General features: G+C 41.2%; 1 protein-coding gene across 1 annotated transcript in view; it reads left to right on the plus strand.

Moving 5' to 3' along the window:
* LOC141513005 (plasma membrane calcium-transporting ATPase 4-like) overlaps positions 1-25,759 on the plus strand; it is a 99,506-nt gene that overhangs the window by 58,018 nt on the left and 15,729 nt on the right. Inside the window, exons 3-15 of the mRNA XM_074222418.1 lie at positions 7,277-7,474; positions 8,114-8,365; positions 9,306-9,431; positions 10,349-10,468; positions 11,122-11,160; positions 12,818-12,964; positions 16,205-16,419; positions 16,788-17,030; positions 17,643-17,884; positions 21,289-21,517; positions 22,498-22,677; positions 22,948-23,035; positions 23,441-23,547. Coding sequence (XP_074078519.1) covers positions 7,277-7,474; positions 8,114-8,365; positions 9,306-9,431; positions 10,349-10,468; positions 11,122-11,160; positions 12,818-12,964; positions 16,205-16,419; positions 16,788-17,030; positions 17,643-17,884; positions 21,289-21,517; positions 22,498-22,677; positions 22,948-23,035; positions 23,441-23,547 — 2,186 coding nt within the window. The remainder of the gene's footprint in view (positions 1-7,276; positions 7,475-8,113; positions 8,366-9,305; positions 9,432-10,348; positions 10,469-11,121; positions 11,161-12,817; positions 12,965-16,204; positions 16,420-16,787; positions 17,031-17,642; positions 17,885-21,288; positions 21,518-22,497; positions 22,678-22,947; positions 23,036-23,440; positions 23,548-25,759) is intronic.

The raw sequence follows: 25,759 nt of genomic DNA on the forward strand, positions 1-25,759 counted from the left end.
AGTCTGTTTTTTGGGAGATGGGGGGTAGAATGAGATAGAAGAAAAGAATCTCGGGGAGTCTTGAAAAAATCTGTTGTTTCTCCCTTGCCCCCCCTTTCCCTATATTCTCAGCAAATTTATCTTGAATTGAGGAGAATTATGGTTCAATCCTCCTCTAGGGAGCTTTATAGTAGAGACATGTTCTGGCTCTCAGATACATCCCAGATCCTGAGGTTCTAGCTGCCTAAGTTCAGTTCTACATACTGTGAAATGTACAGTGACTCAAATAATCCCCCAAGTCCATTTTTATTTTTTATCAATCAAAAAACATTTATTAAAGTCCTGCTATATGGTGTTAAGCACTGGGGATATAAAAAGAGACAAAAGAGAATCTCTGTCCTCAACAAACAAATAAATACAATGCAAACTTTATACAGAAACTAAGAGAAGTTAGGGAAAGCTTCCCAGTAAAAGTTGAGCTTTTGGAATGAAAGCATGGACTTGTCTTCTGATTGTCCTTCCCTTTCCCATACCCACTTTAACCAAAAGTAAAGCGTGGGGAGGGGGCAGCTAGGTGACACAATAGATTGAGTGCCAGTCCTGGAGTCAGGAGATTCCTAGTTCAAACAGGCCTCAGACCCTTGATACTTATTAGCTGTGTGACCTTGGACAAGTTATTTAAACCCCATTGCCTCACCAAAACAACCAAAAGAAGTGAAAACTAAACAGACTAAAAGATACTTCCCTTATCCTTCTAAGTTAAAAGGCTTTCAAGAGTAATCCAAGGCTCCACCTCAATTCTCTCCAACTTTACCAATTGTTCATGTTGAATAAAAGTCTTTTTTGAATTTTGACTCTGCTTTAGGTAGAAGTGGTGGTCAAGTCCAGGATGTCTACAGAGAGAAGCATCAGGACTGCTGTTCCCTATCTCCTCTTCTGTCCTTTCTCTTCTCTTCCCTCTCCCTCAAACTCCCAATTTCCTGTATTTGGAATAAGCCATCTCTCTGTGGGCTCTTTAGGAGTTAAGGAGAGTGTTTTCAGAGTGGGAGCTGGATCAAGCCCTCAGAATCAGTCTTGGGCTTGGACCAGAAAGGGTGGAGAGGGGGAACCTTTAATAAACAGAAAAATCCAGTAGCACTGGGACTCCTCTAGGATGACAGAAGAATGTTTCCATTTTATTTGGAATTGATTGCTTGTGAATGAACTTCCCCTTTGTATTCCCCAAGACCCCCTCCCTTCTTCATTGCTTGCCTCTAGCATCCATGAGGGAAGATATTGTGTTAGAGAAAATACTAAAGACTCTGGCAGAAGTCCTGGGTTTGAAGCCTGGCTCTGACACTAGCTCCATAACCCTAGGCCAGTCACCTGTACAGAGCTGAGTCTCTATTTCTTCACCCATTAAATAGGGATGGTTTTATTTATATTTCTTGTGAGAACAGAACTTTGAATCTGTAGTATGTTACATCAATGTGAGAGTTATTATCCAGAGAGGCAAAGATTCAGAGAGATCATGGAATGAGTCTGGTACCCTGCCTGCTGTAAGGGCATCTGACATTTTGGGGTACCAACCTTAGAGCCCCTTTGCCTTTGGAAGTAGCAATTTATTCAAGCTTACTCAAGACCCGTATTTTGAGATCTGTGGCATCCCTTCCCCCGACCTCTCCCCAGGTGGCACAGTGGATAGAATACTGATTTTGGAGTCAGGTCAGGAATTTGAATCCAGCTTCAGATTCTTTAGACTAACTGTGTGACCCTGGTCAAGTCGCTTAACCCTGATTACCTCATATCCAAGGTCATCTCCAATAATCCTGATTCATATCTAGCCACTGGACCCAGATGGCTCTGAAGGAGAAAGTGAGGTTGATGGCTTTGCACAACTCCCCCCCTTACTCAAACCCAATTCATATGCTAGTCATTGGTATCACTTTCCCTGATATCATGATGTTCTTCCAGAATGAAAGACAAAATATCATCATGGAGAGTAAATGCCAACCCAGATCATGGTTCTCATTGTTGTGTGAGTTTGGAGTTTCTGCTCTGGCTAGTCCCCTGGGGATGAATATTTGATAGAGAGCACAATAGAAGAGGAACTAATGTCCTTGGAAAGTGAAGCTAGGCTGCTTGTGACCCTAACTGGGAGATAGTTATTTTTAGGGCTTACTCATTATTTACTAAAAGACTTTGAGTTCTTGAGAACCCTACCCATGTTCATATTTGCCAAAGACAATGAGCTTTGCTGACCACCTTCCTCATCATGCCCTCTGACTCCCTCTGGTTTCTCTGGGTACCTCAGCTGAAGCTTAGCTAGAGGAATTTTCAGGGAGAAGAGTGTCCTGCCTCTGCAATCCATGCGGCGGGGGAAAAGAAAACTAGAATTCTGGGGTGTTAGCCCCTGGGTCAGCAAGGAATTTATTAGACATAGCTGAAGTTGTAAAGGAGACTCAGGCCAAAAATTGTCTTAGGGTAGGGGAAATGGATGAAACAGACTGCTTCCAACAGCATGAGCAGATAGGCTGTTACATGAATGAGGTAGGGAGAAATTAGACAGTCCGAGTCCATGAGGGAGAAACTGGCAGGGACACTGCAGTAGTGGTTGGAGAAGAGATGGAAGGGAAAGAATGAAGGGTCAGTTAAGTCCTAAATGAAACCAACCAGCACTTTCCTTCTTTCTTTTTTACCCCAAACCTCCCTTTTCTTTGAGAGAGATCCCATAACATATCTTGGAAACTCCCAAGGTCCTCTATGATTAGCTTTGGAGCTGGTCTTCCATTTTTAAGCTGTTTCTTCTTGCTATCCTGGGATGCTGAGGGATCTATTGCTATATTCTCCCTCCTATCCTTCCCTTCCATGGTTCACCTCCCCCTGACTGCTCCATCCCAAATCCTCAAACTGTTAAGACTTACGACTCTTGAATAATAGGAGTTTTGCTGCCTTGAATAGAACTCTCTGAAGACTTTTTAAACCCTCTTCCTACTATTCCATTAACTATTCTTGTTACTGGGTTGGGTTAAGACCAGGGCCACACCACTGGACTAGCACATCTTCTTACACTCTAAGGTGCTCCTCTTGGAAATAGGGTTTTTTAGTCCCACTCTGCCACCCACCACCTAACCACGAATTTTTCCTCAGCTTCCCCTTGAAGACCTCAAGGGAAAGGAAACTCCTTCCTTCTTGAGGTTGTGGCTTTTAGTAAGCAATGGTAGAAAGAAGTCAAAGTAGAAGTCAATGTTTACTACTTCAAACTTAGGAGAAACTGTCCTCTCTAACTCCCAGGATTTCTAGGCACTGTGAAAAGAAAGATGACTTCCCCCCCCCCTTCTTTCCCACCTCCCTACCTTCTGCTGCACACCTGAACCACTAGTCATTATTTTACCATGTGATCTTGAATACATTCCATCCTTTTCTGCATCTTGACTGACAAAGACAGATGCTGAGCCTGGAACTGCATATCATTGTATTAAAATGGAGATGCTAGAATGGGAAAGGTCCCTTGAATCTTCCAAATGAGGCACTAGGACAGCATCTGACTGCTATCTACTCCAGGTTTTGGAATATACTTTGCCAAGGGGCAACTAGATGACACAGTAGATAGAGCCCTGGCCCTGCCTTCAGGAAGACCTGAGTTCAAATCTAACCTTAGTCCCTCACTAGCTATGTGACCCAGGGCAAGTCACTTAACCCCAAACAATTGCTTCCTAAGAAACACAATATATACTTTGCTGAGTTAAGAGTTTCCTTTATAGACCTTAAGATCTTATTTTCCCTAGCTTTCCAAATAAGACTGAATTCAAGCCATCTCAGGGAAAAGATATTATTTCCTTCCTTGCCAAGGTAATCTACCTCAAGCAGCTGGAAGTCTCATGATATCTTTGCTAGTAGCACTTTTGCTAGGGACCTGGTTAATAATAGAGGGTTATCCTTGCAACTTCTTCTTGGGAGATTGGGGGGGGGGGGGGGAGACAGGAGAGTGCACTTTCCCTGATAGATGGGCATGGGCCACTTTGGATTGGGCTCCAGCTTCTTCTCTCTGGGTCCCAAACAGGCAGACACAGATTTTCCATCAATGCTTTTAGTCTTCTCCCAACCCCTCAGGAACCTGGATAAGGGCTGTGGACTCCCCAGCATGGGGTGGGGAATGACTTCACAGTCTAACACATTCTTTATGTCTCTCCCGACCCATGTGCTCAGTCTGACTCTCCAGTGGCATTTCCGATTCAGACCTAGGGCTCTTTTTCCAAAGGTTCTTGGGAGTAAGATTTTCCTTCTCTCCTTCTTTCTGGGTTCCTTCAGGGGAAGGAACCTTTCCTTGTGGAAAAAGAACTTGTAAAACTCCCTTTACTCTCTCTAGGATAGTGGGGGGGGGGGAGCTGCTGAGATCAGAGGCTAAAATCTGCTCCTGACTTGGGAGTGGGGGGTGGGAATGAAATTACAGCTGTTGAAATCAAGGACTGAAAACCTTCTCTGGGGCAGGAAGAATTAAAATGGAAAGTCCAAAGTGTGACTAGCCAAGCTTCTAGTCCCACGTGGTTCCCCCTCTCTATTTCATATGTCAGAGGGAAAGGATTCCCAAGTCGAAAATGGGTTCCAGCTTTCCCCTCTCTGCTACTTACTGGGCATGCTGGAAACTGAAAATCCATTTAGGTTCTTTAAGATAGAAATTCTAGGTGACTTATGGCAGAAATGATAGGGCAGGAGTTGAGATGGATTGGGGTTATCTATATCTTGAGGGGGAGGACACAGACAAGATTCAGTCTTAGGTTTTTCACAGAGACTTTTGCCTCATTGTTGCTTCTAAAATATGCCACAGGAATCTTTTGGTGTCTTAGTTTTTCCATTTCTACAGTGAAGGAGTTGGATTGGATGATCTTTTAAGTTCCTAACAGAACTCTGTTTTTTTCTAATTCCCCTCCCCCCATTTCTGGTCTGCTAGGGAAACAGTAGGACTTTCTTTAAGTTCCTCCTGGGGCCATTCTCTGGGTAGTTAGATTCTCTTTGCTATCTTATGGCTTCACATCCACAACCAAGACCAGCTCAGGTGGCCCTCTCTCTTGTTCTCCCTTCAGACAGTGGATGACCCTTCTTCTGGAGCAATGGTGATTCCCCCTAGAGCACCTCCCAAGTGCCTGACATTCTGGTTATCCTTGGGGACTTTCCTTTATCCTGTGAGGCCGGCATATCAAGGTGCATCCTGCCTCATCAGAAGGACTATAAATCTCTGAATCAACTTGGCAATACCCTACCATTTTAGAGCCCCCAAGGAGAGACCCAACCGGGCTCTGCCCCCTGGCAATACTATGTCTGCCGAGAACATTATTTTCCCAGGATCATGTCCTCTTTTTCCTACTGAGAACTGGACCACCCAGGCTGAGGGAGATAGGGAGACTACTGGGAAACACTCAAATTCTCCTCTTAGCCACTCCACCCCTGTTTCTTGTCCTGAGTCAATAAAGAATGTATAATAGTATCTAGCATTTCTATTGAGTTGTTGTGAGAATAAAATGTGATTATGTCAGCAAACTTTAAAGATATAGAAATGCTGGCTATTTTATTATATTATTATTATTAACTTTTCTCACTATTCCTTTCACTAGCTTTTCAATGTAATAGAACCAACTTGGATTTATGATAAGTAATATAACAATAATGAAAGCCAGTATTTATGTATGTACTTCAGCTATATTATTTCATTTGATCCTCACAACTCTGTGAGGGAAGTTCTATTATTATCTCCATTTTAAAGATGAAGAAAGTGAGACAGATAATTTAAGTTACTTGCCCAGGGTAACACAGCTAAATACGACTTCCCTTTATGGAGAGATTTAAAGTTGTTCTTCCCTAATTTATGTGCTGTTTGAGAGTTCTACAAAAGTATTCTCAAATCCTAAATTTCTCCTATCACAGTCTTGTCTCTCTCCAGAGTACCACCTCTAGTCCAATTGTATATCTGTCCAAGTTTATTTGTTTCTTTTTTGATCAGTTGATGTTTTTTTTACAAAGCCCATCTCAAAGTTCTTTCCCAAGTTGTAGCAGGAAGTGTTTTGGTCAAATTAAAGATCATTTCCTTTAATTATCTTCTTAGTAGAAATGATCAGCTACTCTCTTCCATCTATATCTTAGTCAAACAACCCTTAGAGGAACTAGTCAAGTAGAGACTTTCATCATCATCATCATCATCATCATCAAGGCTTACTTCCTTCCAGAGGCTCTCTAATGGCCCTCTACTGGCCACAGTTGCTTGGATTTAAGACTACAAAGGTGTTCTTTCTTTGTGTTATCTGGGAAACCTGTATTGCCACTCCCCCCATAAAGAGCTGCATCTTACAGTCTTGTATGCCAAATGTATAACTAATTTTTTGTAGCATATAAGCCTACTGATAAACTCCAACTGGCTTTAATTACCATATTAAAATCTGATATCCCTTCCCCCCTTCATCTTCGCAGTGGGGCTGTCAATGTTGGGAAGATAACTGAGAATTTCTGTCTTTAGATTCCCAATCTCAGAAAATTGCCTGGATGCTTCCAACTCCAAACTAACCCCTTCTTCTTCTTCTTTTCTTGCTCCTTTTTTTACCTTCTGCCTAAATAATCCCAGTAATTCAAAAAGGGGAGGGAAGTCACTGGGAGGAGAGAAAAGACCAGAATTAGAAGCTGAGATCCCAGAACATCTAATATCTTCTGGTGCCTTGGAAGTCTAGTGGAAGGAACCCTAGACTGAGAATCAGGATGTATCCCCCTTGCTCCTTGTGACTATTTATTGTCCCTATAAGAGCTGTAAAGGAGGACGTGTGAGCAGATGCAGTCAAATGGTAATTTAAGAGTTTGGGGACTGTGACTTCATTGATTAAGTACCTTCAACCAATGTAGATCAGCACTTACCAACTTGGTCCAAAAGAGTTCCCAGAGGGTACTGAAGGTGAATATTTTGCTTAGTGTCACAGGGCCAGAATGGAACAGACTTAGGACTGGAGCCCAAGACTTTTGACTCTGAGAACAATTTTCCATGATACCATGGTATCTTCAGTTTGGATATGCACCTTTGGAAAATGCTAATGAAACCCTTAAGACATTATTAGATTTAAGTTGACTCTATTCAAGCCAATAAAAGTAGGCCTTAACTATTCTTGGCATCCTTGGTTGTGTGGAAATAGGCTATAAATGATCTGACTTCTTGAAGAATCTTCCTATAGGCCAAGGAAAGTAGTTAGGTTTGTTTGGGGAAGGTAGAACCTTTTTTCTTAAAATTGCTTCTGAGATCTTTATTTTTTCCTTTTATTACCTACCCCTTTCCTTTGTTCAGGATTGTCCGGGAACCCTGATGATCTGGAAAGACGCAAGAGGGTGTTTGGAAAAAACTTCATTCCCCCTAAAAAGCCCAAGACCTTTTTGGAGTTAGTATGGGAGGCTCTACAAGATGCCACACTCATCATTCTGGAGGTTGCAGCAGTCATCTCTCTAGGCCTGTCCTTCTACCATCCTCCTGAAGACGGCAATGACCGTGAGTGTCTTAGAACTGGGCAAGATCCTAATTCAATCCAAGCAATAGGCAATTAATATAAGTTATTGTTAAACTATCTCCACTTAGATACTTTTTCTCCTGTCTACCCAGAATGATTAGTCAAGGAACAGGGCTAGTTAATTCAGATTTCATTTGGACATTTTGTCCATTACTCAAAGAGGTCCATTTCTACCATAGTGACAAATAGACTATTGCAATCCTATAAAGCCCCCCGCTCCTCAGAGTGCAAGCCCAATGCTTGGCATCATGGGAAATTGCTCAATCTGTTGGGCAGTAATAGTCTGACCTCCTTGGACTCAGGTAATTATTTATAGGTGACTTGCATAGGCACAGTCTGAATTTTGGCATCACTGACTCCTTTCAGGTTAACATTGTGGTGGTGCAGATGATAAGTAGATACCTAAACTAGGTTTTCTCAGCAGTGATGGTTCTTCTTCCTGGCAGTCTGCCTACCCTCCTCCATCCTACCTCATCTCACTTCTCCCAGAGAGGTTTAGTGAAAGCATTAGCTCCACTTAACATACCAACAAAGGCCTTTTAAGTGATCTCCACTTAACATACCAACAAGGGTCTTTTAAGTGATACTCCCCTCCCCCTTTTCCTTTCCTTATGAAATAGAGTGTGGTCAAGTCACAACTTCTGGAAAGGATGAGTTAGAGGCCGGCTGGATCGAAGGGACAGCTATCCTATTTTCGGTCGCCATTGTGGTGCTGGTGACAGCCTTCAATGACTGGAGCAAGGAGAAGCAGTTCCGAGGCCTACAGAGTCGTATTGAGCAAGAACAGAAGTTCGCTGTTATCCGAAAAGGCCAAATCATCCAATTGCCTGTCATGGAGATCGTGGTGGGAGATATCATCCAAATCAAATATGGTGAGAATCCCATGCTGTTTATACCTCTCCTAGTCTACCTACTTTGTAGACAGGTTTCTGTTCTCCATAGCTGACACTAGAAATTTTTGTATTCCATTTCAATTGAGGAAGCAGGGAGAGATAATGAGATACTGCAAGGATACTGCTTGGGGAGTTTGCTACAATTGGAGAGTTGGAGCAGGGTGAGGAAAAGAGGAGGGGATAGAGTGGAGAACAACTTTACTTGAGATGAAGCACAAGAGTGATGATACCAACTTGTGGTAGCTTTATATTTTAACTATTAAAATTAAGTTTAATAATTAAAATTGTGATCTTGTAATCTAAGTCCTAGGTTCAATGGTTTCAATGGGACACTAACAGTATTCTCAGTCCTATATTAAAGCCCTGATATAAAATTCTCCCCCTAAGTAGAGGTCACTTCATTTTGGCTGTAGTTTTGCTGTCTCCATTCTCCATTTCTCTTATACCTTTGCTGTTTCATTGCTTGATGGGCAAGATGGTTTTCTCCTCTGTCTTATAGTATGAGAAGTCTAAAAAGTATTGAAAGAAACTGGGCAGATTATATTCCTCATTGTCAGCTTCTGGATAAGTTGTAAGTCCTTTAGGAAAGGAATAGTCTGAGACCCTACCATGGTGAAATTAAATGCAAGCTTGCTGCTCTATGAAATAGCCGGCATATTTTTCTGGGTCCCAGATAGGGACTCATCAGGAACAGCATAACCAGAGCCTATGGAGGTTGTCCTACATCTAGAAGGGACTTTGTTCTTGGTGATCAGGGCTAGATTTTCCCTTTGATATCTACATGGTACTTATTTGTCTAATGTCCTGCAAGGAACCTCTGTGAAAGAAGTCTCCTAGAGGAGACTAGAACCATACCTTCCCACCTCTCTATTTCTTATGACCAGTCTCCATTTTCTTTTCCTGTCTCCTTTTTCTCTAGGTGACCTGTTGCCTGCAGATGGGGTCCTGGTACAAGGGAATGATCTGAAAATTGATGAGAGTAACCTAACTGGGGAATCTGATCATGTCAAGAAGTCTATTCAGAAGGATCCCATGCTACTTTCAGGTGAAGCTCTGGCTTTTCCACCATAATAATGGTGTCACAGAGATGGCCTTGTAATAATAGCTGATAGTGAATGTTTACATAAGACTTCCTGTGTACCAGGAACCATGTTAAACTCTTTATAATTGTTAACTCATTTTATCCTGACAACTACTACTCTGGGAGGCAAGTGCTATTATGATCCCCGTGTTACAAAGGAGGAACCTGAGCCAGACAATGGCAAAATGACTTGCCTGGGGTCACATGGCTAGGAAGTATCCAAAAGTGGATTTGAACTTGTCTTACTGACTATAGGCTCCCTGAGCTACCTCAGATCTCAGTAAAACCAGTCCTTTAAATGAGGTTTCTTTGATTCCATTCCAAAGGATATTCAGAGGTGATTCAGTCATTTCTAATCCCTACTGCCCTGACAACTACTTGTTTCTACAATATCCCTACCAAGAAGTCTCCTAAAGCATCAACAGAAAAGGATTCCCTCTGGATGCAAAGTGTTTGGGTTCAGACCCAGCTTTTGCCATTTACTGCCCTTGGGAACACTGGCAAGACACTTAATTTCCCTTCACTCCAGATCCCTTGTTCATAAGATGAAGGAGATAAACTAGCTCTCTCTGGGGTCCTTTTAGCTCAATCCTAAGAAGAGCCTGGGAACTTTCTGAAAAGATTCCTGTGTGGTCCAAAGATAGACCTGGAATAAAGGGCAAGAATGTTAAAGAAGATTGAGCTGTTCTATCCCAAGAAATAGATTTCCTTGCCTGCCCTGGCAGAATGGCCCTTTTCCTGAATTTGATATTGAGTGTTCTGTGCTCTACAATCTGATGTGCTCTAGTTCCAGGAGAGGACTCTGGGGTATCTCAATGATGGATTGCTATACAAAGCAAGGCTGGGGGTACAGAAATAATACTTTTTCTCACTCTCTCCAGGAACCCAGGTGATGGAAGGATCTGGCCGGGTGCTAGTGACTGCGGTGGGAGTGAATTCCCAAACTGGGATAATCTTCGCCCTTTTGGGGGCATCAGAGAGTTCTGAGGATTCCAAACCCAGTAAGCCACATTCAGGTTCCCCAAGTCCCTTGTTGCCTCTTCCCTAGATTGGACTAGAGATCTAGTTTTGAGATGAGTCAAGGGACTTGACTTGAAGATTCTCCATTTGAAACCCAAGGGACATTCCCTGGACAAGGAACCTATTGAAATAAGGTTGACAGATCATCCAAATCCTTTAGAAAATGAGAAAAGAAACCATTTGGATACAGCCAGTTCTGACTCCCTAGGGAACATTCATGAACATCAGATCCTGCCTGTAGATTTCCAACATGGTTGCTCTGTGGCCTTGATGTTCCATGGGTGCAAGATGATGGCTTCTGAAATGTTACCAGACCCCAAGTTGACCGAGGTTCTGACCTCAGCCACCTGCCTTCTCTTAACTCATTCCCTTTGTCCCTTTTCCCTACCCAGGTCTCAACATAAACTGTCCAGGTTAAGGGAAAATACAGTAGAAAAAGTAATTGCCAGCATTCAAGAAGCAGGGGACCAGGGTGAGGTGGTTTTAAATACTAGAGTGAGAGTCAGTTCTCTCTCTGGAGTTCAGGCATCCCAAAAAATAAGATCCCCATTTTACATATTTCATAAACTTCTAATTGACACCTACCATTTCTTTCCACTAGGAGTTTTAAAAATTATTGTTCTTGTTCAAACAGGTAAAAAACAAAACACCCTCCCTGAAAATCGCAATAAAGGTAACCTCCTCTCCCCATCATGTACCCTCCTCCCCCAAACCAGATCTCCCAGGCTGTTCATCATTGTTCCTCCTTCTTCTTCCTTCCCATGAGTCTGATCTTTGCTGAGCAAGTGGAGGCATACAGTGATCAAGACTTTTTGGTCCATCTTTCCTTGGCCAACCTGAGCTGATCATATATAACACCCTCTGATCTCAATTTAGGGAAGCCAGAACCTAGGTTGCTTCTGGGATAGTGGAAGATTGAGCTGTTCTATCCCAAGAAACAGATTTCCTTGACTGCCCTGGCAGAAATGGCCTTTTTCCTGAGTTTGATATCGAGTGTTCTATTCTCTACAATCTGATGTGCTCTATTTCCAGGAGAGGGCAATGCCCTTATCCCTGAAAGGATTGCATATACACTGTGCCCTCCTCATCTTCTCATGGTCTCTCTCTGTTCTTTCCTGATCTGGATTACCCTCTCCATTGTTCTTCCCATATGAGCGAACCCCATTTTTGTACTTCTTTCCCCATACCTCTTGCTCTCTCCTCTTCTTTCTGGTTTGGTTTTATCCTCTTAACATTTTTCTTTTTTTTGGTGGCTGTGCTTTCATTCCTTCTCTGTCCTTTCTATATTATTACAGAAGTAACCTCTCCCAAAGGGTACAATGAACATGAGCATGGGTAGAACATTAAGAAAGAAAGGGATTTGGAGATAATTCTACTGGAAGACAAGGCAGTTCATAAAGATCTCTTCCTTAGCAGTCCAGATGGCACTAAAATAAAGCTATCATATTTGTTAGAGAACCAGAGCTGCTCAAAGGAAGTGATTATCATTATTTTTAGACTTATTATAAACATGTTTTAAATACAGATGAAACAATTTGTTTTCTGTATTATTTCTGTATAAATCTCTCTTATGCTTTTCCCATGGAACTCTCATACCAACCATCCTGTAAAGGATTTGGCTCCAGGCTTTCTTCCATGTCTCCCTTCCTTCATGGGGTACTAACCAAGCACTCTCAGCCCCAACTTATATTGGAGGGGGCTAGAGTTGCCCAGTTTTATGGTCCTTTTTATTTTTTTAATGATATTATGTATGTGGGAAGGGAGATAAGCATTTCAAAACAAGAATCCAAATTCTAATGTCCCTGCCATGTTTGCCTACTGTCTACTATCTCAGCCATATTCTGTATTTTCAGAGTGCATCCATTCCAAACACTGATTTCTTGAAAGGATGGTTTGAAATTTTCTATTGCATTTGTGTGTGTAAACACACACACATGCATATATGTATATATATATATATGCATGTGTGTGTATGTATGTATGTATATTTAAATTTTGATAAAGTAATGTGCAATGTTAAATCCAGTTCTGGATGCTGAACTAGGGATAGGAGACTGACAGTAGGGAAAACATACCCTGTCCTGTGTCTTGCTCCAAAGAATCTAATCAGAAATCCATGCAAGTTGAATTCAAATGCCTAGCCCTCAGGCAGGATGAGCCAGGGTGAGCTCAGAGGGTTGGTGAAGGTCTCAGAGCTGGTGTTAGCTGCCCAACAACAACTTGTGTTTCAAGGAGACAGGTAGCTAGGCATCCTGGTTTCTTGGCTCTAACCTGCCTTGTCATCAGTTCACCTGAGCTTCTGGCTCATCTGCTATTTATCTGTGCTCCAGCTAAAACCGATGTTGACGTGCCTCTAGAAACCCAACCCCTTCAAAAGCAGGAAGACCTTTCAGATGATTTGAGGAACCAGGGGCCCAAGGAAAAGTCAGTACTACAGGGTAAACTGACTCACTTGGCTGTTCAGATTGGAAAAGCTGGTGAGTAGGTCAAGCTGTTTGGGGTCAGCTTTGGGGAAACAGTAAGAAAAGGGAGGAAAAGTTGACTATCCCACAAATCTCTCTTCTCCCACTTTCCCTGCCCAGCAATGACTAGGGTAAACAAGGAGATGAGATCCTGGCTTTGTCCCCACTTCCTTTTTGAATTGGCATCATTTCCCCTAGGGCAGAATCTTCACCAATAAGGAAGACTCTGGAGTACATTTGAGTCCTCAAGTCCAAACCTGAGAGCTAAAGAATGTGATCTCTGAATAAATGTTAAAGTTCACAGAACTTCAGCCTGAGGAAAGCTGATGGAACCCCCAGTAATTATTCAGCTTTGATTTCAAATTCTCATGTGATAGAGAAGTCACTATGTCCCAAAGCAGCCCATTCAGCGTTGGTAAAGTTCTATGTGTTAGAAAATATCTCCCATATTGTGAGCTGAAGTCAAAGGGATTTAAGCTAACATGGAAGTTTATAAAATATTGGTTTTGTCTTGTCAGGACTCTTGGATCTAGTTTGTAAATTTCTTGAAGACAAAGTTCATTCTTCAGTTAGAAAATACTAATGACATGGATGAAGATCTTCCCCTTTTGATTATTCTGTGATCATGAACAGAGGGAGATAAGAGTACTTGGAGAGAGATTTCTAAAGGATATTCTTCCCAAATAAATTGTCTGCCATAGAAATATGGATAGTACCCAAGCAGAAGTTTTCTCTAGCTGGCTTTCCATCCTCTTGGTTTCTGCTATGGTCTTTCTGCTCCCTGTATATCTCCCTGTATATCAAAAGGAAAGAAATTTCTCCTTCAAAGTCCTGACCCTAGATTTATTACTTTTCCTCCCACTTTTTTTTTCCTCTGCCTAAAATGAGCTTACGTGGTACAATGGATAGAACACTGGACTAGGAGTTAGGAACTAAGAATTCAAATTTAGCCTCCAACACTTTCTGGTTGACTGAGCCTGGGCAAGTCATTTAACCAACCTTTGTCTACCTCAGTTTCCTCAACTGTTAGATGTAGATAATAACAGTACCGACCTCCCAGGGTTGTTGTCAGGATCAAATGAGACTAGTATTGTCCCTGGCCCATAAAAGGCATTTAATCAATACTTATTTCCTTCCTTCCCTCCTTCACTTCTCTTCTTTCTTCTCTGACCATACTCCTTCTCTACCTCATCCACTGTAGTTCAATCCAATCTAAGAGTCAACAAAACTGAAGAAATGGAAGGAATCTATCTCACTGCTTTGGAACTGGCTCCCTCCCCACCTCCACTTCTTAGATTGAGGCTTGGTACAGGGACCCCCTTCCAGATGACATCTTCCCTGTCCTCCCAGCTACTAATCACTGCTACCTCCATCTGAAAATTATCTTGTATTATTATTATTATTATTATTATTATTATTCATAATAGCTAACTTTTCCATAATGTTGTAAGGCTTACAAAGTGCTTTTCAGTGATCTCATTTGATACTCATAACAACCATGAGAAGCAGGCACCATTATTATCCTCATTTTTAGAGTTGAGGAAACTGAGGAACTGAGAAGCTTAGTGACCTGCCCAGGATCACAAAGGTAGGAAGCGTCTGAAGTTGGATTTGAACTCAGGTCTTTCTGATTCCAACTTAACAATTTTTTTTGGTTGATTGACCTTTAATATCTGATCTGAATCCTTAACCTGAATCCTACCTGTGACATCTTCAACAAGTGATTATTCAGTTGCCAATTGAAAATCCAATTATAATCAGGAGCTCATTGCCTCCCAAAGTAGACCATTCCACTCGAACTCTGGTTGTTAAAAAGTTGTTTATTTATAATGAGCCAAAATCTACTTCCCTCTAGAACATATTTAACCTGTCCAGATATTTAGGGGCAACTGCTATGTGCTTGTTCCCACCAATCTTTTATTCTGTATGTTAGACATTATTATTGCTACAACTGATCATTATATGGAATGGTTTTAAATAACCTCACACCTGGATTTTTTTCCCTTAAACTCAGATGAAAGACTCTTTTTAAATCCACACTCTCTTCTAACCTTTATACCTTTTAGGATCTTGATTCTGTCATTAACATGATAGCTAGGTGGCAACATAGTGCACATATGCTGGGTCTGAAATCAGGAAGACTCATCCTCCTAAGTTCCAATTCAGCTTCAGACACTTACTAGCTGTGTGACCCTGGACAAGTCACTTACCTTGTTTGCCTCAATTTCCTCATCTGTAAAATAAACTACAAAAGGAAATGGCAAATCACTGCCGTATCTTTGCCCAGAAAAACCCAAATGTGGTCATGAAAAGTTGATCAGGACTGAACAACAACTACAAAGTCCCTCATCTTAACAATAGATTGAGGGAATCTGCACCTCACTTTTATTTTTGTATCCTTAGTACCTAATAACATGGAGTAGGCATTTATTTAATAAATTGCTTGTTGAATGAAAATTATTGGTTTAATCTTATCATTTCTGGATGATTTATAGTCAGTTTTCTATTTCAACTTTTATTAAAGACCTCTGTGTAGAGCACATCACTAGGTACTGGAGATACAGATTTCCTTGCTCCTTGTGACTTAACATTAAATCTATCCTTTGAGGGACTTTTTACCAACCATATATCCCTTTCCTCTGTGTCTCAGATTTAGAGTTCATTCTTTGCCTTACTGATACCATATGCCTTGGTCATGGAATTACTTAAAGGAAAAATTAGCAAGTAAAAGTTAGCTACCATCTTTTTCTAAGTTCTTCCTGGCCTACTTAAGATCCCTTCTTAAAATTTCATCTCCCACTACTGCCATCTTGAATTTCACTCTTCAATGCACAATCCCAATTGAGGGAGAGTTAAGGTTGAGTGAGCAAGAGTTAGTTACCCAGTCTAAAGGTAAAGAGTTACATTAACATCTAGGCAAGTTCAGTTTGGGATGAGTGCCCATAAACTTAAATCATGAATTAAGGGGCATAGCTATGGGTAAGGATTTAGGCTTTTCTCCTTGTTCAGAAACTAAAACACCTGCAGCATTCAGAGCACTTTAGTAGGTATTATTCTTTGTACTCTAGGGTTTCATTCTAATGGATGAGTCAATTAGAATTAGAGTTGGATAGCAGTATGACAAAGGGAAGGACTAGGAATAAATTTTAGGCATGTTTCTAAAGAAGAAAGTTTTGAACCTTGAAGTTCAGGGTCCCTCATGTCCAAGAAGGGCTCTTTGAGTCCAATCTAATGTTGCTTGTATTCCCTGGACAGGTCTTTTCATGTCTGTTATCACAGTTCTCGTCTTAATATTGTCCTTTGCGATCCACACATTTGGATTGCAAGGTCAGATTTGGAAGAAAGAATGCACCCCCGTCTACATCCAGTACTTTGTCAAGTTCTTCATCATTGGGATCACTGTGCTTGTCGTGGCTGTACCAGAAGGGTTGCCATTGGCTGTCACCATCTCATTGGCCTATTCTGTCAAGGTGAAGAAGGGTCCTTCATCTTTCCTTCCTGTAGAACACCGAGGGGGGAAGGGAAGGTTATAGCAGCATGGAATGGCTTGGGAGTGGATCATGTTCCCTCAGAGAGAGAACATGGATACCTCACTTTGCCTCAGAACATTTGTTGAAATACAGCATCCATAGTAGGTAGGGACCCCTCTTCCATTTGGTCATCATTTCAGTATCCTCCAAAGATTTTGATTTTTAACCAAACCCACAAAATTCATCTTGGACTTTTTTTATTCAAAGAAAGAGATTAGTGAATGGGAGAGGAGAGGACAGGTTTGAATTGGAAGTCCTCTGTTTTGGAGAAGTTCCTGCCAATTCTCATAATTCTTTTCTTCTGGCAGAAAATGATGAAGGATAATAACCTCGTGCGTCACCTGGATGCCTGTGAAACTATGGGGAATGCCACGGCCATCTGCTCAGACAAGACAGGCACACTGACCTTGAACCGCATGACAGTGGTACAGGTCTACATAGGGGACACCCACTACAAGACAGTCCCTAGTGCCGATGTCATTGCACCTAATACCCTGATCCTCCTTGTCAGCGGCATTGCCATCAACAGTGGCTACACCTCCAAGATCTTGGTATGCTCTCCCCTGACTCTAGGTTTTAACTGTATAGGAAAAGGGAATTTTGAAATCCCTGGTCAAAGCAGGAAAGCTTAAGTGACTTGCCTGAGGTCACATTTCTAGTAAATGGCAGTCAGAATTCAAACACAGGTCATCTGTTCCCAAGTCCAGCTTTCCACTGCACTGCAATAAATCCCCCTGCACATAGCATATGAAGACTAATGGCTTGAGATTAGGAAATATGGAAATATGAATGGAGTCTTGGGCCCTATAAGTACCTATCAAGTCTCAAGCAGAAGCAACCTTTAGGGGCAGAGATACTTATGCATATAGCAGAGGAAGTCTCACCAACTGACAATAAATATTCCCCTTTATCCAAAGAATAAAAGACCTTTTCCAGGGCAGGCAAGACAATATGTCTAGGGGATTAGGCCATTACTCTTCTTCCTCCTCCTCCTCATCCCTCACTGCCCTTGAAACAAATAAAATGTCACATAGTCGGGAAGTGACTAGCCAGATGGGCTTCTAAGAAAGTCACAGTAATTCCATGTGCCTTTGACTCCCTTTTTTCCCCTCTTGCCTTGATTTAGGACTTCTCATTTAGCCTCCATGTTATTTCTTTTTCAGCCTCCAGAGAAAGAAGGAGGACTTCCTCGGCAGGTGGGCAACAAGACCGAGTGTGGATTACTTGGCTTTGTCCAAGATCTGAAATATGACTACCAGGAAATAAGGAATGAGATACCAGAGGAGAAATTCTACAAAGTCTACACCTTCAATTCAGCACGTAAATCAATGAGCACAGTTATCAAGAATCGAGATGGGACTTTTAGAATGTACAGCAAGGGGGCCTCAGAGATTCTCCTGAAAAAGTAGGCCATCCCATAATCCTTTTCATAAGGCCCTCCCTCTAGCAAAACTTCCATATAGTTTTATTCTGCCTTTGGGCAGCTGGAGACTTTCCCCTGACTCTCTCCATGCCAAAGTGGTGTGTGGCCACATTCAAATCATGGGACCTCATTAAGCCCTACCTAACTTCATCCACTCAATGGAGAGAGTCCTTCTACTGTTTCCTTCTCCTCCCACAACCACATCCTCCTCCCCATCAGGGTACAGAAAAAAGAAAGTAAGATTAGACATAAGGGTTTGAAAGATAGAAACTAAACCAGGAGTTCTTATTCCTTTTTGGTGTCATTGACCCCTTTGGCAGTCTGATGAAGCCTATAAATCTCTTGCTATAATAATGTTTTTAAATCATAAAGTAATATACAGAGGATTCCAAAGGAAACCAATTGCATATATTGAAATCAAGTTGTCGTGTTCCCCTCATCTAAGTTTATGGATCACCTGAAATATCTCCAGAAATCCTACCTAGCTTAACAAGCCCTGAGGTAGAGGTAACCCAAGAATTTTGACATTATTCTAAACTCTTCAACACTGGATACAATACCTTTATGAGAGCACACCTAAGTGCATCCCTGCTTAAGAGTGCAATGGGTCAAAGGAAGGGACATCTCTGATGGTGGAGTAACAAGCAGCAGGCCTTCCCTCTCTCCTCCTTTCCATTCATATCTATCCTCCTCTTAGATTTCCAGGACCCCTCTAAAAGGAGTTGTATCATCTCTTTGCTGGAATCCTTTAGATTGTCCTTTGGGAAGAAGGAATTCTTTCACTGATTAGAAAAGCTTAATCATAGAGGAAAATATTTTTTGACCCTATTCCTTCTTCTATACAAAGCAGAGAATCTACCCTAATGAGCACTGTTATTGATAATACCATCTACTTGGGGTGATGTCAGGAATGTTCTTTTCTGTCCTGGTCTATGTCAATTCTCCTGCCCTAGATCAGAGTATGGACTAGAGAAGGATAGCAAAGATGACCACAAGAAAACATCACATAATAATGACTCTTTCAAACTGCACTGGGGAGGCAATATCTAGATTAAAAGTGAACTATGACAATAAAATTACAAGTCTGTATCCGCTACTTCTTCTCCTCTTACACATACACACACAAAGAAAACCCTCACTCATATTTATATATTGCATAAAAAACTTACAAAGGAGTTTCTATACAATTACTCTGTGGATACATTGATGATATTTTATACCTTAATCTATTATTTTACATTTTAAGAAACTAAGTCTCAGAGGTTATAATGTCTAGGGTCATAAGCTAATCAATGTTGAAGGCTGACCTCTAATTTAGATCTGAGTTCAAGCCCAGTGTTCTTTTCAGCACATCCATATATCTCCCTTCTTTGATACTAAGAGAGAAGATTGAGGACTGATCAACCCAAACCTCCGAGAAGTAATTTCTAGAACTCATTATGACTTCCTTTTTTCCCCTTTGTTAGCATGTTTCTCTTCCAAATTATCAGGCTCAGATTATAAAATCTCTCTGAGCCACTCCAGTTAATACTTGGGGTTGGGGAAAAGGTGGAGCCTAGAAGCATTCAAAATATTGGGGAAGGTCATCTTTGAAGACTTAAAAAAACCCAAGATTGGGGGTCTGAATAATAGAGTTTAGTTCCTAGATATTCAGAACCAAGTTTTGCAATCTACTCCCTATGTAACACTGGGCAAATTACTTTTCTCTCCAGGTCTCAGTCTCCTCATCTGTAAAATGGGGTATTGCATTCAGTCAGTAGTCCCTTCCAACCCTGATATTTCACTTCATATACTTCATAAAGTGATCAACCCAAAAAAGAAGTTTTTAAAGATTGATTGTATAACTGAAGGACCAGCAGCAATTTAGTTCATGTAGTCAACTCTGGAAGAATTTGTTGAATCAGAAATGGAACTGAAGCTTCAAAATAGCAAATAAATCCAAAGAAACTATCTTTGATAAACAGGAACAAACATAGAAGAATGCACATGTAGAGAAGAATACTCACCACCAAGACTGCGCCTTATCCCAACAATCATAGTTTTACAGTTTACTATGCAGGTAGTTTCTATCCAGATAGAGACTGTATAGTAGAGGTTTTCTTGATCTAGGGTCTACGGAGCCACCAAGGGGATGCATGGCTAAATTTCAGGGAATCCATGAACTTGGTTGAGAAAGCAATCACATCGTTATTTTCATGATACTCTTTTTTTTAAAAAAAAAATTGAATAATTTATTTTTTCAACTACATGCAACAGTAGTTTTCAACAGTCATTTGTTTTATAGATTTGGGGGTTTTTTGCAAGGTAAATGGGGTTAAAGTGGCTTGCCCAAGGCCACACGGCTAGGTAATTATTAAGTGTCTGAGACCGGATTTGAACCCAGGTACTCCTGACTCCAGGGCCAGTGCTTTATCCACTGTGCCACCTAGCTGCCCCTTCAACAATCATTTTTGCAAGGTTTTGAGTTTTTCATTTTTCTCCCTTCCTCTCTTCCCTCCCTCCCTCCATGACAGCAATCTAATATTGGTTTTACATGTGTACCATGCTAAACTTAGATCCATATCAATAATGTTGTGAAAGAAGAATCAAATCCAAACTGAAGAAAAAACATTAGAGAGAGAAAGCAATATAATGTATGTAAGACAACTCCCCAAAATAGAAGATGTAAACCTTGGTCTGCATTTAAACTCCACAGTTCCTTCTTTGGATATGGATAGTATTTTCCATCCCAAGTCTTTTAGAATTATCTTTGATCATTATACTGCTAAAATGACCAAGTCCATCATAGTTGATCATTACCTAATGTTGCTGTTAATGTGTGTAATATTCTTCCGGTTCTGCTCACTTCACTCAGTATCAGTTCATGGAAGTCTTTCCAGGCTCTTCTGAAGTTCTGCCCCTCATGTGTTATAGAACAATAGCGTTCCATCACATTCACATACTACAATTTGGGCAATCCCCTTAATTTCCAATCCTTTGTGACTATGATTTTTATGAAACTCAACTTAAATTGTTCATTTCCTCATTGGTTTAGAAACTTATTCTGAAAATGTTTCCATTCCCAGGCTTCCCACACTTCTCCCTCCTCCAGTGTAGATTGTAAACAGGTTATTGTTAGTCTTTGTGTGATTAATTCTGTCATATCCTAGCAAAATTGCTGGAGATAAGTTAGCTAAACTTGTCAGAAGACAATGGGCACAATCTCTTGTGGTGACTCTTCTCACAACCCTTCCAGCTTCATAGGACCTGTCAGAACTTGTGTTCTCATTCTGACAATGGTTTTGCAAACTGGGTGACTGCCATGTCCCAATAAAGAAACTGAAATAAGATTTTTTGAAGAGGATAGTTCTATGTGATACTACCCCCTGACTCCATCTTTTCCCCAGGTGCTCCTGGATCTTGGACAAAAATGGGAATTCACAGTTGTTCAAGCACAAAGAACAAGAAAGCATAGCACGTAAAGTAATTGAGAAGATGGCCTGTGAGGGACTTCGGACCATTTGTCTTGCTTACCGGGACTTCACAGAGGAGCCTAACTGGGAAAACGAAAGTGAGATACTCTCTTTGTTGACTTGCATCGCTGTGGTTGGCATTGAAGACCCTGTGCGACCAGAGGTAAGACCTGTGCCCTAACAGAGGAAGAGAGTATAACTATTGATCTTTTTATTTAGCCTTTTTTTTTTTAAATTTAGACTTCCAAGGAATCTAGCTCTCTTTTTCACCATGTGACCTTAGGTCAATTAACCACTTCATCTACTTCTGTTTTGGCCTCTTTTTTCCCCATTCTTTAAGAGGTAATCTTGCATCCACTCTCATCCCAGAAAGCACTAATGAATATTGAAGATGATATGTTGTGTTAGTGAGTAATAAACAAGGCTAAGTTTTATGAATTTTGCTATTTTGAGTGATGAAAACTAAAGAGGCTAAGCTGAATCTTGCTCCTGGGACTGGGGACAGTTTCACACTTGCATTCATCACCTTAACTCATCCATCTTACACTTAGGCAGCTAAATAGAATAATGTATAAAGTTAGAGTAAGGAAGATCTGAGTTCAAATTTGGCCTCAGTCATTTTCTAGCTATGTGACCCTGGGCAGGCCAATTCATTTCTGTCAAGCTCAGTTTCTTATCTGGAAAATGGGGTGATAATACAAGTTAATAACCCAGGTTTGTGGGGATCAAATGAAATAATATATTTAGAATGTTTTGAAAACCTGAAAGCACCACATAAATGCTAGCCATTATTTTTGTTGCTGTTATTAACCTCACAAGCAAAATTCAATACAGTTCTCTTCTATGATATTGAGTATGAAGAGGAAAGTTGGTCCTAAGGAATAGTAAGAAGAATTAAGTTTACCCTGAACATATTGGTACTGCTAGATGGGGTGTTGAAGAAATAACTTCCAGGCAAGAAAGGGAACAATGGGTGAGGTCTAGAGCATTTGGCAAGTATTAGCCTTCTTTCTTCCTCTAATCATCTTTACAAGGATCTCTTCTCCTCATAATGCCCCTGAACAGAAATAACATACTTCATTTAGTATAGCCACTACCTTTCTTCTCTTTATCTTCTCCTCCTTCTCCTATATATTTCCATAGGTCCCTGAAGCTATCCGCAAGTGCAAAGGAGCTGGCATCACTGTTCGCATGGTGACAGGAGACAATATCAATACAGCCCGAGCTATTGCCACTAAGTGTGGCATTTTGAGTCATAGTGATGAATACCTGTGTATAGAGGGCAAAGAGTTCAACCGCGTTATCCGAAATGAGAAGGGTGAGGTGGGTGCTGGGATTCTAGAACATCTGGGGTTTGAGGCTGAGTGCCAGAGTAATGAGGAAGATAAATGGGCCTCTGTAGAATTAATCCACAGATTGCAGAAGCCAGAGTATCCTGGATCAAAAGACTATGGGTTTCCAGGGTATACTAAAAGTCTTGGGTTCTGGCCAGGATTAAATTGAGTGCTCTGCAGTCAAGGGATTGGGGGGGGGGGGGGAGTCTCCTTCATTCTTGACCAATCTATGGGGGTTGGGGTTGTTCATTGTTGATAGGTGGAGCAGGAACAATTAGACAAGATATGGCCCAGGCTTCGGGTGCTGGCTCGATCATCTCCTACTGACAAGCACACGCTCGTGAAAGGTGAGACCAGGCTTTTGTCAATTAAAGAGCAGCAGGTATGAGCTGCAGCAGGAAGTCAAACCTCTCTCTCAGGACTATTTGGGGGCAGAGTCCTGTGTTAAGGAAAGAACCAGCAAGGGAAAAAAAAGTCTCTGAGTCTTTAGGAAGCTCAATACAGCTTAATACAGTTTAGAGAAGATTAATGCAGAATGTCATGCTCCAGGGTCTCATTGGTTTTTCAACTGTAAAGGATACCAAGGCAATGCTGATTAGAATATTGTCACAGAAAAGCCCAAGACCCAAAGGAAAGGGAAAGAAGAAGACGAACAAAAAGGGGGGGACTGGGATGAGACTCCAAAACAAGATTTTGTGCATGAGGTTAGTAGAATACTTGTGATTATTGCACTTAGCACATGTGTTTTACAGGCATCATTGACAGCACTGTGGGGGATCAACGGCAGGTGGTGGCTGTTACTGGGGATGGTACCAACGATGGGCCAGCCTTGAAGAAAGCAGATGTCGGCTTTGCCATGGTAACCAGTTCTCTCTTTGGCTCAAATTGCATTCTCTAAACTGGAAGCCAAGACAGGTTTCTGGTGCCCTTGACACTTCATGTCTCCTCACCCTACTGTTTATGACCTTTCCCTAACTCTCTCTCTATTATATGTTGTATTGTTGGGGGGGGGTGGAATGTGGAGTGGAGGAAACTGGAAAGTAATTTAGAAAGATGGTTTCCCAGTGAAGCAAAAACATTTGATTTGTAATTCACCCAGGAACAAGTCCTACTACACATATGTGATGACACTGCACACAGTGTCATTGAACTCACAAACACTGAATGCCCAGCTCTAACTAGCTGTTATGGCAAATACCAAGTATCAGAGAGTCTCTGTTCTTCAGGTTGGGAAAATAAAGGCATATTGGTAAGAAGACTACAAATAATGCCAAGGATTAAGCTCCAAGTGAGTATAGGCAAGAAGTGGGGATTATTCTGGCTCAAGCAAGTGAGAAAGTGACTTACTGGATAAGGTCCTTCAGTGTCATGTAAGTGGAATTGTGGTGGGACAGGAGAGGGATAAATGATGAGATTTTTTTAAAAGCATGGTCATGTGAGGGTATTTGGGAGACTAGTCTACTTGAGTGGGAAGAGTGACAAGAATAATGAGAGGTTAGGTTACCAACTGAGGCCAAGTTAGAGAGCATCTTTAATGTTAGGTCTAGGACTTTGAACTTCAGGTTTCATGATACATTTACTTTCCACATACTTGTTCAGAACTCTCCATTGGTTCATGCTTGCCTTTGACTTAGAAAGCCAAATATGAACATTAACTATATTCTGTTGTATCTTTATGTGTTTTGCCACATTTTTCTCAATTATATTTTGATGACTTATGTGGGCTACATATTTGACATCTGGTGTGCAGGATGGATTGAAGAGAAAAGATTATAGAGGAAGAATTATAAAGATTAAGTGATGAGAATCTGAATTGTAGTATGTGTGGTGGGGAATGATGAGAAAGAAGGAAGGGGTAAGTGGCCAGGAAGTCAATGATCTGAAAATCCAATTTGTTTAGAGAGTAAAAAGAAAAAAAATTGGGCTAAGTTTATGCCTGAATTGTTCAAAAGAACTTTCTCCTTTGGTCATTCCCTCTTTTTTCCCTCAAATAGAATCAGTTGCCAAGGCCCACCAGGTGTACCCTCAGGCCACCTGGCCACACTCTTAGCATCCCTGATCCAGACTCTCATTATTTCTATCTGGACTAATGTTTGCCATCTGCCTGATCTGCCTTGTTCTCCCCTCTTTAATGTACCTTCATATAATTACTAAAATATTTTTCTAGAAGCATCTGTCTGACCATATAACTGTCCTGCTCAAAATTTTCAGTGGCTCCCAAATGCTTAAGAGAATAAAACACAAATTCCTTATTTTTTTCAGGACTGTGCATTTAAGGTGTCTGCATATTCTTAACCCCAACCTGCCTTCTAGGCTTATTTCCCATTCCTATAACTTGATCATAAGTCAGACTGACCTACTGGCTCCTGACTGCATGTTCAATGCACTCCCTTTCAGAATCTTATTAGTCCTTCTGAGGTTCAGTCAAAGGCTCCATTACCTGGGTTTTATTAAAGCTTGCCCTGATTCTTCCCTCTGTCTCCCTGACTCTCTTCTACCCCAGCTGCATGTTTTCTCCCTCTTCTAAATATTCCTTACTGTTCTGAATCTCCCTTTCATCCCCATTTCTCCCCAGGGGGAAACTTCCAGTTCCTTTTTGTATCCCTTTATTTTTATTTTGCAACTTATTTTCTCCATTCCTCAAGCCTTGATCTTCCCTTCTGGAGAATGGGTAGTATGCCTTTCCTTTTTCCCTTTAGAATGTCAACTCATTGTGACTAGGTATCATTTTCTTCTTTGTATTTGTATCCTCAGTACCTGGAGATTAATGAATACTCAACTAATCAATCGGTTGATGTCTCACAGAATGAAGGAATTATCCAGGTTTTTGGAGACCAAGACCTCTTTGTCCTAGCTTGGAGCGCCCTCTGGTGTCACTGCCTGGTTCTATAGTCTCTTAGGTTTCTGGGTCATAGATTTAGGGCAGAAAAGGAATTTAAAGGTTATAAATCCCAATCCCCTCATTTTATAGATGAGGAAACTGAGACCCAGAGAGGGGAAGTGACAAGTCACACAACTAGTAAGTATTTGTTGGGATTGGAACCTGAAGTCCTTCAAATCTAGTGCTCTTT

The sequence above is a fragment of the Macrotis lagotis genome, chromosome 2 (assembly GCF_037893015.1).
Source record: "Macrotis lagotis isolate mMagLag1 chromosome 2, bilby.v1.9.chrom.fasta, whole genome shotgun sequence".
NCBI classification, from domain to species: domain Eukaryota; kingdom Metazoa; phylum Chordata; class Mammalia; order Peramelemorphia; family Peramelidae; genus Macrotis; species Macrotis lagotis.